At 35.4% G+C, this 17,188-nt stretch overlaps 3 protein-coding genes across 3 annotated transcripts; 1 reads left to right on the top strand and 2 right to left on the bottom strand.

Moving 5' to 3' along the window:
* Positions 1-1,857: 1,857 nt before the first annotated feature.
* Positions 1,858-3,090, top strand: LOC122278308 (cysteine proteinase inhibitor-like). The gene is made up of 2 exons (XM_043088497.1): positions 1,858-2,251; positions 2,490-3,090. The coding sequence occupies exons 1-2, from the start codon at positions 2,042-2,044 to the stop codon at positions 2,715-2,717; spliced, it is 438 nt and encodes a 145-aa protein (XP_042944431.1). The 5' UTR covers positions 1,858-2,041; the 3' UTR covers positions 2,718-3,090.
* Positions 3,091-4,634: 1,544 nt separating this feature from the next.
* Positions 4,635-8,453, bottom strand: LOC122278307 (cytochrome P450 98A2-like). The gene is made up of 3 exons (XM_043088496.1): positions 7,888-8,453; positions 5,527-5,924; positions 4,635-5,416 (listed from the first exon to the last, which is right to left on the bottom strand). The coding sequence occupies exons 1-3, from the start codon at positions 8,375-8,377 to the stop codon at positions 4,772-4,774; spliced, it is 1,533 nt and encodes a 510-aa protein (XP_042944430.1). The 5' UTR covers positions 8,378-8,453; the 3' UTR covers positions 4,635-4,771.
* A 6,349-nt stretch (positions 8,454-14,802) lies between these two features.
* On the bottom strand, positions 14,803-17,152 carry LOC122278771 (WAT1-related protein At5g07050-like). The gene is made up of 7 exons (XM_043088967.1): positions 16,829-17,152; positions 16,679-16,741; positions 16,450-16,566; positions 16,093-16,345; positions 15,805-15,963; positions 15,562-15,713; positions 14,803-15,375 (listed from the first exon to the last, which is right to left on the bottom strand). The coding sequence occupies exons 1-7, from the start codon at positions 17,029-17,031 to the stop codon at positions 15,078-15,080; spliced, it is 1,245 nt and encodes a 414-aa protein (XP_042944901.1). The 5' UTR covers positions 17,032-17,152; the 3' UTR covers positions 14,803-15,077.
* Positions 17,153-17,188: the final 36 nt, after the last annotated feature.

The following is a 17,188-nucleotide window of genomic DNA, read 5'->3' as shown; positions in this document are numbered from 1 at the left end:
TCTAATTCTGGAGTGTAGATAAAAATATATCCCGTAGAGAAATTTTATTTAAAATCCCGTGTAGATAGCATACGTAATAAAGTGTTTATATAATATAATTTGATATAAATATATATATAAATAATAATTGCAGTCGACAAACGTGATTGTGCAAATGTTACACAATTATTTAAAAAAAATAACAAATTATGGGATCTGGGTGAATTTTTTTTTTAATAATAGTAGATCATATATTTTTTTAAATAACTATATAGTATTTATGTATTTTACGACTGTGTATAATTGTTGCTCATATATATATCAGAAATGCTTTGGGCCGGTGCCACCTAAAAGTGATGAAAATCGGAAATCAATAAAAAATTGCCACCTAAGGGATTGGGAGGACACAGGCAAAGATTGTGCTGCAAGGGATCCTTCCTCCCACCCCCTTCCTTCCTTTCTCTACTCTCTCTCTCCTGATGAGTTTATGTAGAAATCTCTCTCTCCTTCCATATCTCTCATTTGAAGAAAATCCATTGAAATTAAAACTCATATTTTTTATGTAAATATTCATTTGGTCCTTTTGTGAACATCTTCTATGCGTGGCAAGCACTAAAACTCTTTCAAAGTGTGAACATTTTGCATGCGAGGATCATGACCAAAGGAAGGTATTAGGACACATCATATCTCCAAATTCCACTTTTTCATATAAAAATTTCTAGATTCGTGTTTATTAGGATAAGTCAGGCCCTTTCCGTATATACGAATGTTGTTTTCTAACACCCTCTCTTAGGTTTTTCCATTTCTTCCGATAGCTTTCACTGAGGTTCATTGTTCGAGACCCATTTCATTTTTTCTCTATTCAAATTTAGTTTAAGTGGCATGCAACAATCGTGTACCATTTTAGTCTAAAACTATACAAAATTCAATTCTTGTTGGCGTTCTTGTACATGAAAATTATTCTTTTATCCGTTTTAATTCTTTTTTTTTTTTTTTTAAAATTACGTTTTCTCTGCAACCAAACAATTTCAATCTTAAACGGAAAAATGGTTTGTATTTTGATTGTTTTTAAAATTTGGGCATTTTTTGATTTTGGACAGAACAAAGATTCAAACTTCCCCATGATGTATGAGCTGTAGAGGTGCCTATTTAGCGAGTTGCCAAGACGAGCCAGTTGCACTTGTCTTCAAAACCATCGTTGTTGCGTCAATCCTCATCACTAGATCCATTGGAATCTTCAACGATATCGTTGGAAATAACAGTCGCTTCTTCCAAACTGACAGCAATCTCTTCATATTCTCCAAGGCATTTGCTGCCAGCATCATCCTTGCCATAGGGTTCGTATACATGCTCCCGGTCAGATTGGTGAGACTCGTGACTTTGAGTTCGTTTTTATGGGTTTGGGTTAAGGTTTTTGTGAATAGGGAATGAGATACTTGGGAAGGAGAGATATGGAAGGAATGAGAGTGATTTCTGAAAACCAAACTCATCAGGAGAGAGAAAAGAGAAAGAGGGGGGAACGGATCCCTTGCAGCGCAGAGAGGTAATATCTTCATCAGCTCTTTACGTGGCACGTTTCTATTGGTCTCCGATTTTCACCCATAGTAGGAGACACCGGTTATAAGTTATTCTATATATATATATTAATGGAATAGTTCGGGTTAAAATAGAGGAATATTCTGTTGTCCATCCAACCATGTAGATGCGGGCTTGAGGAGGAGATACCAAATCGGATCGATCCTAAACTAGCATGGTTCCGAGGCCGAAGAGGCCTCAACTGGACCGAAGTTCCCAACTAGACCCGATCAAGGACATCATCGGGTCCAACCCGCCCAAAAGATATTTCCACATCTAATATCTACTTGCCTTCCTCAACGATCAAGACGTTTGGTCACCACCTAACGTTCAAAGAATCGAAGGATCCTCCTCCTATCCCTTAACGCTCTCTGGTACCGACGGGTTTCGAATCTTTTGTCACTTTCGTGGGGGTGGAAAAGAAAAGCGCTTTGGAGGACACAGAATCAGATCCCATCACATATTATCAAACACAAGCATAACGACGATGAAGCTGACCATTGATAGGTTCTCTGTGGCTTTGTTGCTGGGCACTATAGTAGTTCTTTCTGGGGTCTGTGAATTTGGGTTCTGCTTTGAAGACGACCAGTCCATAAGGATGAAGCTTGGAGGGGTTCACGACTGCAAGGGCTCTCAGAACAGCGGTGAGATCGAGACCCTCGCGCGTTTCGCTGTCCAAGAACACAACAAGAAAGAGGTCGGTCGTTTTTCCTTTTCATTCTCCATCTTATTGGGTTTATTTTTTTTTCTCTCGGGCATTTAATATCTCGTCTCAATTTTGTTTATCTTGTCAGTTTTAATTTCTTCTGTTTCTCATGTGTTATTGTTGTTTCCTTATCCAGTCTTCTTCGAAATTTATATACAGGTATATATATCTACGAATTAGGGAATTTTTGTCTGTCTTTACGCATACGAGTGATTGACATATTGTGCAGAATACCCTGCTCGAGTTTGCAAGGGTTTTGAAGGCCAAAGAACAGGTGGTTTCCGGTAAGATATATCATCTGACACTAGAAGCAATTGATGCTGGTAAGAAGAAGATATATGAAGCTAAAGTCTGGGTGAAGCCGTGGATGAACTTCAAGCAGTTGCAGGAATTTAAGAATGCCCATGATGCCCCTTCCTTTACCCAATCAGACCTCGGTGCTAAACGTGGTAATTGACCACTGCAAGTTTGCAATCTGTTCCTAAAGTCCTGTGTTGGGTGTTTTTCCTTTCCCCCCCATTTAAGTTGTAATTATACGTGAATTATCTGTAATGGGCACATCAACAGTGCATGAGATAGGTATTGGTATGGCTAATGTTTCCAATGAACCTAAGTTTAGAGTAATGTGTCCATCTTAGTTAGGAGTTTTCACTTTGTGTAGATACCGCAGTCGTATGCTGTAATGCCCTTCTATGATTTCTTAGGTTGAATAGGAAGCATCACTTCTTTTATTTATTTATTTTTGATAAGTAGGAACTATCAACTTTCCATGTAGCTGTTGCAAGAATGGCAAATATGACAGTAATACATCTATACTTGTATTTTGACTAGTAATCGTGTTCAAAGTCTTCGCATGGTTACAACCAAACCCTGTATCCCATTCGATTGAGAGAGAAATTCATAGAAATAATCATTCGAAGACACAAAAGGAATTCCTGCTAATTTTCCTATCCGACTTACTGACCTATCTCAAATTCGTGGTATATGAAGTGTAACCTTTCAGTTGTAAATTTTACAACCAATTTTATAAGGTTCAAGATTTGTTATGGTCCAAGGGAAAACCAACAATGGCACTTCAGTTTGACGTTTGTACCATAGGGAATTTAGGAGTTGCAAACTAAGGGTTTGTTTGGCAATAAAGATGTTCTCTCATCTCATCTCAAAACTTCTCACAATTTCTTTCCCAAATATCGCTCAAACACAAAACACTTGTCAATTTCAAATCTTTAACCTTTTCATCTAATTATTACCTAATCAATATCCAAATATACAACTTTTCTAAACTTTCAAACAAAACACAAAAAACAAAACAAACTTTTTTAAATTTCAAAACAAAAAATAATATTCAAGCAATTTTTAACTTTATAATATTTTTATTCAATTTTTTTTCTAGTTTTTCTCAAAATCAAATGAAAAATTCTATTTATTATCCACACACCACACATAATTTTTTATTTTATTTTTATATTTTTTCTCTTATCAAATGTATGGTGTATGAATGATGAGTAGGAGAAATCAATTAGTTTAGAAAGAATAAAACTAAAAAAAATAAAAATAAAAATAAAAGTGTAGTGTGTGAGGATGATGAGTAGCAAAGCTCAAATCCAGCAAGTATCTTAACTCAAACCATTTAACTACTATTTACAAAATTATCACAATTTCTCATCTCATTTCATTACCCAAACATGTCCATTTAAGAGTTTCAAGTTATATGTTCAAATCTTCGGGTGTAAATTTTTATAACCTTTTTCAATAAGTTATTTTGGCTACTTATCATGTTACAAGTACATTTAAAATAGTGTAGGCTTGATGTGCTTTAGAAAGCTACTTCATATTCCATACTCCTTTTCTTCCCCTTGGGCCAAGGCCTTGCTAGCTACCCTTATCCACTGAAACATAATTTATTGTCGTGCCTTACCCATATAATCGCCTCTATCAATCCAAGATCTTGAACTGGTGGCATCTGGATTCCTATTTTTCTTTCCATACTCCTAAATCAGCATCCACCTTTATAGGTGTTAAATGTATTTGTAGAGCTATGGTGCTACTTGGGCAATGTGATTATTGAACAAAGTAAAACTTTTTGGCACACAGCCTATTACATGATGTGTGAACTTAACACTCCTTTCTGACCTTTTAATCCAGATCGATATGGGTTTATTTGTGTTAATGCGCTTGTTGATTACAACTACTGTCTACTGATTATTTTATATATGCTAGCTATCTCTATCTTTTATTCAATTTTTGGTTTTCAGGTTTAGATATTTATTTCATTTCATGTGGATATATATATTTCTTCACTTTTGTGTGATAGTGCTCTGTAGTTCCTATCCAGAAAACTAATTGATTGATTGATATAGCATACACATGTCGATCAGATTAATGTACTTTATGCAATCATACATAAAAAACATCACATTTTCCGTTTACAATCTCATTGGAATTACAATTTCATTAGGAAGTTTACGATGAAAAAACTTAAGAGGAGGATAATAAAAACCATACAAAAAATTACATGTCCGCTGCTACACGCTTGTACAACTCAGATGGCAACCTGGGAGTGGCAATAGCTTGTAACGGGGTCCTCATGTAAGTGACCAATCCAGGATTTTCTGACATGTCAATCTCCTCTGGCTTGATCCCTTCCGGTGGTGTCCAAACAAAATGGTGCAATAGGTGACCCAGCATGGACGTGACCAAATTGATACCAAGTTGTGCACCGGGGCACACTCGCCTGCCCGCACCAAATGGAAGCAGCCGGAAGTCATGACCCTTCATGTCAACATCCTCCTCCAGAAATCGCTCCGGGCGGAACTCAAGCGGGTTTTTCCACACGGTCGGGTCACGCGCTACGGCCCAGACATTAACGTGAACATTTGACCCCTTGGGGATGTCATAGCCACCAATCTTCACATTGGCATTGGCTCGGTGAGGGAGCATCAATGGGGTTGGAGGGTGCAACCTTAGAGCCTCTTTGGCTACACATTGCAGGTAAGGTAGGTTAGAAAAATTGGCTTCGGTCAGGACGCGTTCAAACCCAATGACGCGGTCTAGCTCCTCTTGTGCCTTCTTTTGCACCCTTGGGTTCTTGACTAGTTCAGCCATAGCCCATTCTACTGAGATTGCAGTGGTGTCCATGCCCGCAGTGATCATGTCCTGCACAAAATCATTAAATAAAGTCTGATCATCACCCTTACAAAACCCTTGGGAAATGCCTTTCATATTTTACTAAAACTCTCACGTATTAGTTCCAATTTCTCACACACCCAAAGGAGTCCAATGATGGTGTCCTCGCTAAGATCATATTTGTCCTGCAAAGTAAGCAATGCATCGACAAAATGCTGCTTGGCGCCGCCACTTTTCTGACGAGCCTGCGTGTGCTCTTCCATGATAGCTCTGGTGAGCCTGTCCCTCCTCGCACCATGCTTGGCGAAAGCCTCTTCCTCAAGTGGAAACATCCAACGAAGCCATGGAATGTGCTCTGCCATGGCAAGTGATGCACCAAGCTTCAACCCATTGGCCACTATTGCCTTGAATTCCAACCCTTGATCGTCCATTACCCCTTCTGAATTCACAAACCGTTTCCCAAATGCCAATCTTGTTATGTTGTTGAATGCTACTGCTCCCAAATATTTCTTCACCAACAAACTCTTACCATAATTATCTGCAACATAAATATATATATAGGAAACAATTTTCAGCTTACTTTTTCTCATAAAATTAAAGTGGGTTTATTTTGAATATATTGACATTATTATGTTGAATACTATCGCTAAGAATTAAAGCCAGCAGATCTCATGGATGGTGGGATAACTGTAGGCTCTAGTCCAAGTTCTAATAAAAGATTAGACCCAGACCACCTTAAACTGCATCTCTCTCTTTTTTACGGCTACGAGTGGCATCAATCCTCAACACCTTCGTGCCCGGTCTCAAGCACAATAAGTTTGAAATAAGAGTGTTACTTGTATTTACAGTTTTATTTATGAAATTCATTTTACTAGTTTTATTTTGAAATTTAAATTTGAATTTCAAATATGATATTTTTAGTATATCAATAACTGATATGTGGAGGTAGAGAAGTTAATTTTTTGTAAATTTTTTTAAGTACATTTAACATTTTCCTTGAAATAATACATTAAACGATACTGTTGTCCAGAAACATCTTTAACTCCTGTCTCAATTATTTTAGCATAAAGAAATTGCCCAAGCAACAAATTAAACGATGATTTTTAAGGATCCTTGTCCCATTTTTGTGAAAAAACTAATACGATATACGAAAAGCAAATAATATTTATTAAATATTTAAAATTATTAGAAAGATACCAATATAAGCTTTTTGCAAGGCCTTATTTTATTCTTATTTTTTGAAGTCAAGAAAACTGAACTGGTCTAGTATCGTACTTTTTTTTTTTTTTTTTTTTTTGAAATGGTCTATTATGGTACCTGACTAGCTTATCCCATATTTTTATTTTTAATTATTGACATGTGGCTATTATTACACGTAAAAAATAAAAAAAACATTTTATTTTTATATATTTCTTATACATTTTATTGATGTGATTGATTAGAACTGTTATTTTATATTTGTTAAAAAAAATAATGTATCAATTTCATTAATAGAGTATATAAAGCATATATGGAAGTAACTATATATAGGGGTAGCAATATATTATACGACCCGTTAACTCAATACGAATACGATACGAAAATAGCAGGTTAGGTTTTACTTTTAATGGGTTGGGGTCAAAACGGGTTGGCCCGTTAAGACACGATTGCTTAATGGGTTGATAACGGGTCAACCCGTTTTGATATGTTATAACCTGTTTTGATACGTTAAAAAAGTTAAAATTACAATTATATCCTTATATCTAAAAGTAAAATTGTTATAATTTTAATTTCGATATTTTTATTATTTGGATTATAATTTTTAACTTGTAGTTAGTTTTATAATTTTTATAGATGTAATTGTATAATTTATATAAAATTATACTAAATCTAATTAGGTCAAACGGGTTAATTTTAAACCTATTCAACCTATTTACATAAAAAATTTGAAACGGGTCGTATTGTATTATGTTAGTCTATTTCACAATATTTACTAATAGGTTAAAACGAGTTGATACGACACGACCAGTTATGTTAATGGATAGTGTTAGGATTTAAAATTTTGACATAATAAATTTAATAGGTCGAGTTAGAGTTAACTTATATAATATAATATACATGTTTTGACACGACACGAATACGGCCCGTTAACACAATTTGACACTCCTAACTATACATATAATTTTTGTTATTTAATAACATATTTATAGTAAAGACAATAATAAAAGGAGCGGGCTACTCTATTGTCTGAGTAGCATTGTGACTGCTAGTTTTTTTAAAAAAATAATTTAAATTTTTTAATATATTTCAATATTTTTAAAATATAAAAAAATATATCAATAAATTTAAAATCACTTCTTTAATCTTCAAGTAAAAATAATAATAATAATAATAATTTCCAAACGGTCCACTTGTACTGTAGAGGCAAATAGCTTTTTATATAATAAAAACAACAACATTTAAACTAAATTATATAATATAAAACAAATAATGAAAATAAATAAAAAAGCGTACGCACGTACCAGGATTGGTGCAGTCCTTGAAAATGGATTCAACCATGGCAGTAACTTCATCTTCCCTAATGGGTCGAAGAGACTCCAACCTCTTTGGGGTGAAAAGCTCGAGGGTGCAGACTTTCCTGACCTTCACATAGTGAGGTCCATAGTCCGCCCATATAAGGTCCTTGCCGTCCCGACTAAACTTTGCCGCCGACCTACTTCTGTGCCGATCAGCCAGCTGCTGGTCTTTTTCCTTGAGCACTTCCTTCGCCAGCTCCGAGTTCGACACGATCACGTTCAGCGTCGATCCGAACCACACAGATATAACCGGACCGTATGCCTGCGCCCACTCGGCAAAGCACCGAAACCTTACCGGCTTTATGTCGTAGAGGTTGCCGACTATCGGCCACGGGCGGGGGCCCGGTGGGAGCTTGAATCTTAGCCGTTGGTAGAGCATGTATAATGCAAGGAAGAGGAGGATGAGGCAGATGGGTAATATTAGAGGGAGAGCCATTGGAGGAGGGCTAGGAGGAGCAGAAGAAAGAAAACGTATACGGATTGCTCTATTATTGGTGAAGTAAAAGAAATGGTTGGAGAGTAGTCGATATATATCAGAGGAGTTGGTGAATGCACTACTGTCCAAGTTACGATGCTCCTAACGCATGCATTCAATAATAATAATAATAATAATAATAAAACATTATAAAATAGTATTCATGAGGTAATTTTAAATATTTTTGAATAATATTATATATTATACTTTTATCTTATTAAATAAAATGTGACATATTTATTATTATTAAATAATAAAGAAACATATAATAAGTGATCATTCAATAGTAATAAATATGCAACATCTTATGTATTATATAGTGCGTGTTTAAGATTGTGGTAAAAAATATAATTTATAACTTTAAGGTTTATAACTTATAACTTAAATAATAAGTTCTATATTTCAAAAGTTGTTTACTGTTTGATAAATATGTATTTAAAGTATTTTTAAAATTATTTATATTAATTTTTTAAAAACATACAATTATCTATAGGAACTTTTTTAAAAATTTTAATTTAGTGTTTTTAAAAAAAATTAGGCTTTCATCTTTCTTAAATAATTAAAGTACTTTTTTATAAATTTATCAAATATATTATTTTTTCTTTACAAGAGTTTTTAAACAGTAAAAAATATTTTTTAATCAATCTTAAACAGACACGTAATGGAATAAAAATAAAATATATTAAAAATAAAATAATAATATAGTATATAGAATTTTCTTATATTCATTATTAGAATCAGATCATACACGTGGAATGATATAATTAATTGCCGTTTTCTGATTTGCAAACAGATGTGGGGCCTACAGCATGTGGACCAGTAAGGGTGGTACATTTTGTTGTGAGGATGACGGGTTGGGGAGGGAAGAGGATTAGTTCGTTGTTGGCGGTTGGTAAGGTGAAAAGGGGTGAGATACTTCTTCAAAGTAAAAACGGGATTGTGAAGGAATCAAAGGTTGGTGAGATAATTGACCTTTGTATTTTTCTAGCCCACAGATTGAAGCGTTTTCAATAAAGTGAAAAGGACACAGAAATGCATGAGTATGGTGTAGAGGGCCTAGCGGTGCTCCCCCGGATCGGGTTTCTCTGTCCCACCCCCGCTTTCACATGGGAAAGAGGTGAGTTTGGCGGCTCCGTACCCTGGTATTGCCTGTCACCGTCCGAACGCTGGAAGCTGGCGAATTAGCCTAATCTTAATAAATCATATATTGTCGTAGAACATATCTTTTGTTTTTTGAAGAATGCTACACAATATCTCACACCACACATTTTATATATTAAAATATTATTTTTTATTTTTTTTATTTTTTATTTCATTTTATTCTTATTAAACTAATTGAATTATTCTATTTATCATCTAAACATTTCATATTTATTATAGATAAAATGAAAAATAAAATAAAATAAGTGTGGTGTGTGAAGTGTGAGGATGACAAGAAGAATTTTCCTTATTTTTTTATTTCTATAAACCCATTAAAAGGGCTTACAACTTGAACGCCTACAAACGACTCATGGCTTGAGAACCTCATTGAAGGATTGCAACCTTAACACACCAAGGACCCACAACCCAGACTCTGTGGCTCTCAAGGACTCCATGAAGAATCCATAACTCAAATCATTCGATGGGGGTAGAACCCGGAAAATCTGCTAGAAAACTTGATCCTTCTAAGTGGTCTGCGTTCTAACACAAGCAAGAGAAATGTTTAGTCGATCTACACATAAATCTTATACAATAAAATTTTATAGAATGACATGGTTTAATTAGCGTGATTCATCGTATTGTAAACTTCTTTTTATTATAAAATAGATCTGACGTATTAAATTAAGTCTCATTAGTGTGTAAATTCTTTTGTATAAAATTGATGTATAGATCTAACAGTTCTCTATGGATAAATAGTTCACACTCCAGCTCCAGAAGGCACATTTAGAAGATATGCCTCGTACACACATTAGTATGGAACACTATACCCCTACACTTGCACTTGTATTCCTAATTTAGCTTAATCCATATTTAGTTGTACAAAAAATGAATAAATAACACATTAGTCTTCGAGTGGAGATGATCTGGTCTTTGATTTTTCTCTAAGCCACTGAAACAATGTGGAAAATAAAATGGCGAAAGTTGGACCCAAACCTACCAAAAAATGGTCCTAAAATCATTAGGATTTTTGGGTCCATGGAGGGTTCGTTCCTTAATTATGGGTCTTTGTATTTTGTACGGTGGATTTGGAATTTGGTTGGAGCCGTGGAATTGGTGGTGGGGGTGATGTTGGTGGGGTGGGTCAAAGTTGAGTAGCCCTGGGGTCCACCAGGTAGTGAGTGCATGGGTTGGTGAGACGGAAAAAAGTGGCGAAGAATTTGTAGGGAGTTAAAAAATAATAATTTATAAATTGATTTGATTTTATATAATTTATTAAATTTATTTTATAATAAAAATAATTTTAAGATTTAATAAACCACATCCACTTTGTAATATTTAATCACAGAGTATTTTTTATTAAAAAATCATCAATTTTGTCTTTCACAACAGAGCCAAAAACCATACAATCTAGATTGTATATGTATAATATAAGCTACCACTGTGGTTGATCACCTAACATTAGCCATCATTTTCCGGGTACAAAAGGGTGACCAAAATCAACCGTGGAGATGTATTCTCTGTCCTGTAATCTCATCATCATCAGCCCCCACCACATTCATATCTCCTCAGCTAATCTCCGAAGGGATATTGGACCTGTAAAAGTGAAGCAATCTTGGATTGGATAAGTTAACCTAAAGCAACTTTGCAATCCTTTCTACATTTGCAATCCTTTCTACATTTGTAAAAGGATTGATGCAGCTATAAATATATATATATATATATATATATATATATGCTAAAACCGAGCCCAAGTTATCTAACCATGTTTTTTAGAATAAAAGAGTTTTATAATAGGTTATATTACGTTAAATTACGTTATTTTTTTATAATATTATTTTTAGAACTATCATTTCTTAATAAAACAAAACAATATAAAACAATTTTCCATACAATAGGCCACCTTAGTACTGATTGGTGGTATATAAGAATGAAATTCATCCGATACCTGACTTCACCTGTTGAGATTTGAGTTCCTTGATTTGGGAAAAGAACAATGGGCCAAACTTTTAATTTTGTGCTTGGGCAAAAAATCAACAGGCTGTGTGATTGGGTCGGCTCAAGCTTGTTCTAAAGCTTATATATATACATGTAGTCATAGGGCCGAGGTTGGGCCGAAAGTAACTCTTTAACATAATAGCCGTGCATAATATCAGGTTTTAAATAACAAATTAAAAGCAAATCAATTTAATATTAAAAAAAAAAAACACACAAACACAAGATATTAAATTTCCTAAAAAAGGAAAAGAAATTAAACTACCATTTAATAATAATAATAATAGTAGTAGTAGTTTACATGGGTCGGTTGTCATGAGTTCGATCTTCTGCACATTTCGCAGTAGTAATGATCTTTCACAATCCAAAACATGTTTCCTCGATCATGGTCTATATGTGTATAGTTTGGCGTGCTCTCTGAGATTTTTCTAAGTAAAGAAAACCGATATATTTCCACTTGGTACGTCATATATATCCAATTTGAAGCGATTTTGCAATAATTTAGAACAAGTACTGGGTCATGTATAGTAGTTGATCTGGCCATTTGCCCCTGAGCTTGAACCTGATATATATATATATTAATGGCCGGTCTGGTTGTGGATTATAATGACAGGAAACAAATTAAGAAACGTAAGCAATGACGTACGGGCATCACAGTACAATTGTGGAAACCTTTTTAGAATCAAGCCGATGCAATTAAGGAATCGAATGATGTGGATCGAGGAGTTAAACTCACGCCAATAATGCAAGAGGAAAGTAGGCTCGCTCAAACCAATGCATGGCATGGCATGCAGTGGGGGGATATATAGGAAATTAAAGATATAGATGTCCGGCCAACATGACTGACAGAACAGGACGTATTAAAGATGATGTTGGCATGAGAAGCTAGGCATCGAGGTGGTTGAATTATCCCCAAAAAATTTAACAAAACAAGTTGGCCACTCACAGGAAAAGCTATTTGGAATCAGAACTTCGACCTGAGAGTTTGGGTATAGGATGTTTATAATATTGTCCGTCGCGCATCGATCGGCTTGATCCATAAGTGCATGAAAGACATCTTTCTGATGCCTTTGCTAGCCAATTGGAAATTCCAACCACATCATGACTTGCGTCACTTGGTACCTAAAGTTTCTTTATTATACTCTCCTGATCAAATATATATATATATATATATACTAGGATCGAAGATCAAGGAAAAAAGGGTTGTGGGCTAGCTGCAGGAATATTCATTTCATGTGGTGGCGAAACTTGATGAGCAGAATCGGTCTTCAAGATCATGATCTAGTGATCACTAATTAGTTGATTATATTTTAATCGAAGATTGTATTAATAATCTCTTTTATTGATCTATTCCATTATTTTCTCTGCCGAAAACGATGCATGCATGCAATCTTATTCTATCTTGGCCTTAACCTATCGCATTCAATTTATCAACAGGGCCAACCTGGTCAACTGTGGAAACAAGATACATGATACGTAGTACCATATGATATAATCATCTACACGCATATGCATATTTATTAATAAAGTCTTTACATCACACATCGATATTATTTGATTTAAAATATAAATTTTAAAATTTATCCAAGTGATTAGCATTGGCAGGAAGCCACACATATGCATGCATGCATGGTGACTTGGAAGGCGTACACGCGTATAAGCTTGATAGAAAATGCTGTCTACCGACGATACCCCATATTGAAAAAAGCTATCGATTTATTGTTGTTTTTTTACTTAATAGTTAAGGAAGTTTTTTTTAATAAATTTATGTTTAAAAATAAAGTCTAAGGGAGTTTAAAAAATGTTTGAAAAAAAAAATTACACGTTCGGTGACTGTAACAATCTCCTAAGCTTGATCTATTGGAGGAGGTAACCTTATATATATAGACTTGCAAATTTATTTTTTTCTATAAGAGCTAGCATATAATTTTCATGGTACTTCGAACATTTGTAGCACATAAACATTATAACCTTGTTTGGATCATGTCTTTGGTTGCTTTAGGCGTACGTGCATTATGTCGTTGAACGAATGCCCGCCTAGTTTACGTGCCCGACGTATTGCGAGTCAGCGACTCTACCTAGTGGAGTACGTGCTCTAAATTGAAGTCGAGTCAAGGCTTACACTCGACGTGCACGACATATTGCGTGTCAGCGAGTACTCTACCTAGTGGACTTGCTCTGACTTGAAGTCGAGTCAAGGCTTACATTCGAAGAATACATCGGGAATCTAGAAATTATATGCAAGTCAAGTCCGTGCTTGGTTAAAGCTCAACTAGCCTTGCTTTACCAACATTCATTTCCAACTCTATTTTCTGTGCTTATATGGAAATTTGACTTTGTTTTTTTTTTGTTTTTTGTTTTTTTTTTTTTTTTTTTTTTTTTTTTTTTTTTTTTATGGACTTCATATATTGTCTTGTTAACACATAAAATAAATGATAAAATTTATATATTTTTTCATAAATTTAACTTTATGAAACAAGTGATAATTTTACATAATATCATAATAGGAGTCCTGAGTTTGAACTCTGGCTTTACAGTACTCTATCTCATTTAATTAAATATTACACGTGTTGGATTATCCATTAAATGAGAGTCTAACGCACAAATAAGAGAAAATGTTAAGACATAAAATATATAATAAAATCTACTTATTCTCATCAAATTAAATTTTTAGAATAAGTGATGATTTTACATGTGTTGATAGATCTAGAGAGCTGAGGAACATTTAATTTTTTAGCCTGAATACTTTGAGCTTCCCACTTAGTGGATTTTACTTCATTGTTAATTGGTTGTATTTTTGTATATGGTCTGAAAAATCTCTGTATTTTGATTCAATCAATTCTTATCATAAATAATATATAATGGTTTGTGTTCTTCTTCCGCGTTGAAAAAAAAAAAAAATACAGCAGGAATGTCGCATGGTGCATGCAGTCAAATACAGTTGCCAATACGAGGCCACACGGTGCGTCATGCATGCCCCTATGCCCAAATACTAATGCCACAAAATGACACGATGGGTGAGATCAAATCAACCAATAGCCCAAAAATTTCAATTTATTTATAGATGCATGCTGAATTCTAGCGAGTACAAGCACTCATGCTCCATCAATCCAAGTTCGTGGGACGAGAGAGTTTGCTTCTGATTATTTTCCTCTCATTAATAATAAGCTTACAGGAAAGGTACAAGCCAGACACAGACAGCTTGCATCTCATGAAAAAAGATAACAAAAAAAAAAAAAAAAAAAAGAAGAAGAAGCAAAACTAAAGATATATACATATTCAGATAAAATTAGGTACAAAAACATCCATTTTCTTCCTCCATCCACAGCTCCCTTCCCTCGTCCTGATAAATTAAGATCAATATATATTTTAAGTTTTTTTCCAAACCTCTAGGCTTATTAAAAGCAAGGGAGATAAAGACACGGACATGAAGTGGACCTAAAGTCAATGTCCGAAGCAAAAACTTTTCCTCGTCACCATGCAACAGCCCAATCCATTAGTTCTTTATTTGTCATCGATCACTGTCTCATTATGTTCCCCTTAGGCTGGCTTTTGGTGTTTCCACAGCTATCATGGGAGGCTGTGGGATGGGAGCACTAATCGCTAGGACGGGAAAAGTTTCCTTGCTAGCTTCACTAGTCTTTTGCATTTCAAAGTCAAAGTCATTCGCCTCAATGTCTTCCATCACTGTTGTCATCCGCCCATTCTCTCCACCAACCTTGACTGGTTCAGGAATTGCTTCAATGGCTTCCTTCTCTTTGTACTCCTTGTACTTTCCCCACAGAACCGAGTAAAGTCCCATAACGATTAATATTGCGCCAAGAATACTGAAAATGATTTTTTCAAAAAGGGGAAAAAAAGAGATCGTGAGATATTTCCCAAAATTCAGTGAGGAAGTTTGTGAACTATTATTTTGATATTCTGGGAAAAATTATGTGTCAGTTCTTTTTGTAGTTGCATGAATATATTTTTTTAGGCATGACTATGAGGCTGGAGTAAAGAAAAGTACATACCCTCCCAGGTACATCTTTTCAGCGAGGATGAAGGAGCCCATGATGGCAACAATGATCATCATCAGAGGGCTAAAAGCAGTAACAAAGACTGGCCCTCTCTTCTTCATGACCAACCCTTGGACATAGTATGCAATGCTTGATGACACTATGCCCTGTTCGCCAAAATTACAATTTTCATCATTACTATACAAAACTAGAGAGAGAGAGAGAGAGAGAGAGAGAGAGAGAGAGAGAGAGAGTTACAGCATAGGCAGCGGCTAGAAGATTCATATCCCAGCCAATGGTCCAAACAGAGGGCTTGCGCTCCATAACAAAAGTGACAGCCGTAGATTGTAATGTGCCTAAAAAGCACACAAGGGCTGTGAGTGAAAGCTGAGCTGAGTACCTCCTCATTGTGATTGCCTGTAAAACAAGTCAGATTTTTTTTTTCATTCTCTCTCATTCCAAAACACCCAAATTTCTAAAGAAGGTTCTACTTTTGAGTACGGAAAAAGTAAAATCTAACGATAAAAATCATGATCGTGTCTTTACCTGAACGATGAAGAAAGAAGCCCAGGCAAAGGTAGCAATGATGAGGAGAATGGAACCCTTAAGCCAGTCCTTATCAGTGGATCCAGTGGCATTTGCAGGAGCATAGGATTTAGGGTGATGGATGAGCCCAGACCACACAAAATTAATAACATGTCCTTTGTAAAGTATCATCAACATGGCTCCGGCCACTGTCACTAGTGTTCCCACCACCTTTGCTTGGCATCTAACTTTCTTCATGTCCAACTTCTCCATCCTATTATTCATCGCAATTACACGCAACAGTTAATGCAATCCAATATAGCAGAGAGGCAGAGAGATGCGAAGATAATTATGACGATGAATGATGAAGATAAATACCTGCAAAGGACTGCCATGACGAAGGTCATCGCTGGGAGCATATTGCTCATAGCACAAGCAAAGGTAGGCGACGTGAATTTCAACCCGGCGTAGTAGAAGTTCTGATCAATGACTGGCCTGTGAAAGCAGAATAGATAAAACAGAGGAAGACAATCTTTAGACAAATTGTCTTTAATGAATTAGTCTTAATAGCATGTTGTATTAGAAATCTTGATCAGCATATACTAACCCAAGAAGCCCCAGCACAAAAATTTGCATAAAAATCGGAAATGTAATCTTGGGCCTCACTTTCCTGTAAGTATGCAAAGAAATTTGATAAGAACGTGCCACCACGATTCAACCAAGACACTCTTCTCTCCTAAACATCGATCATATTTACCTCTCGAGAACTAGAGCAAAAGGAGCAATAGCTGCGGTGGCAAAGGCATGCCGGTAGACCACAAGCACATAATGGCTCATTCCTCGGTTGAGCGAAACCTTAGTGATGATGTTCATGCCGGCATAACCAAATTGCAGAGAAATCATGGCTATGTAAGGCTTACATCTCTGAAGAAAATTGCCAACGCATCCTTGTCCCTCCATTTCTTTCTCGTTTTTAATCCTAGCTTAAGGATTGTAAATGAGAAGGGAAAGGAGAAAAATCCCAGGAAGATCGAGTAGGGAGAGAAGAAAATCAAGAGGAGAAACACTTCCAAGTTTCTTGCGTCTCCTGAGTTTAAAATGGGAGCCACTAATCACT

Source organism: Carya illinoinensis, chromosome 10, assembly GCF_018687715.1.
Source record: "Carya illinoinensis cultivar Pawnee chromosome 10, C.illinoinensisPawnee_v1, whole genome shotgun sequence".
Taxonomy (NCBI): domain Eukaryota; kingdom Viridiplantae; phylum Streptophyta; class Magnoliopsida; order Fagales; family Juglandaceae; genus Carya; species Carya illinoinensis.
Note: the sequence above shows the minus strand (reverse complement) of the source record. Positions and strands in the feature narration are given on the sequence as shown.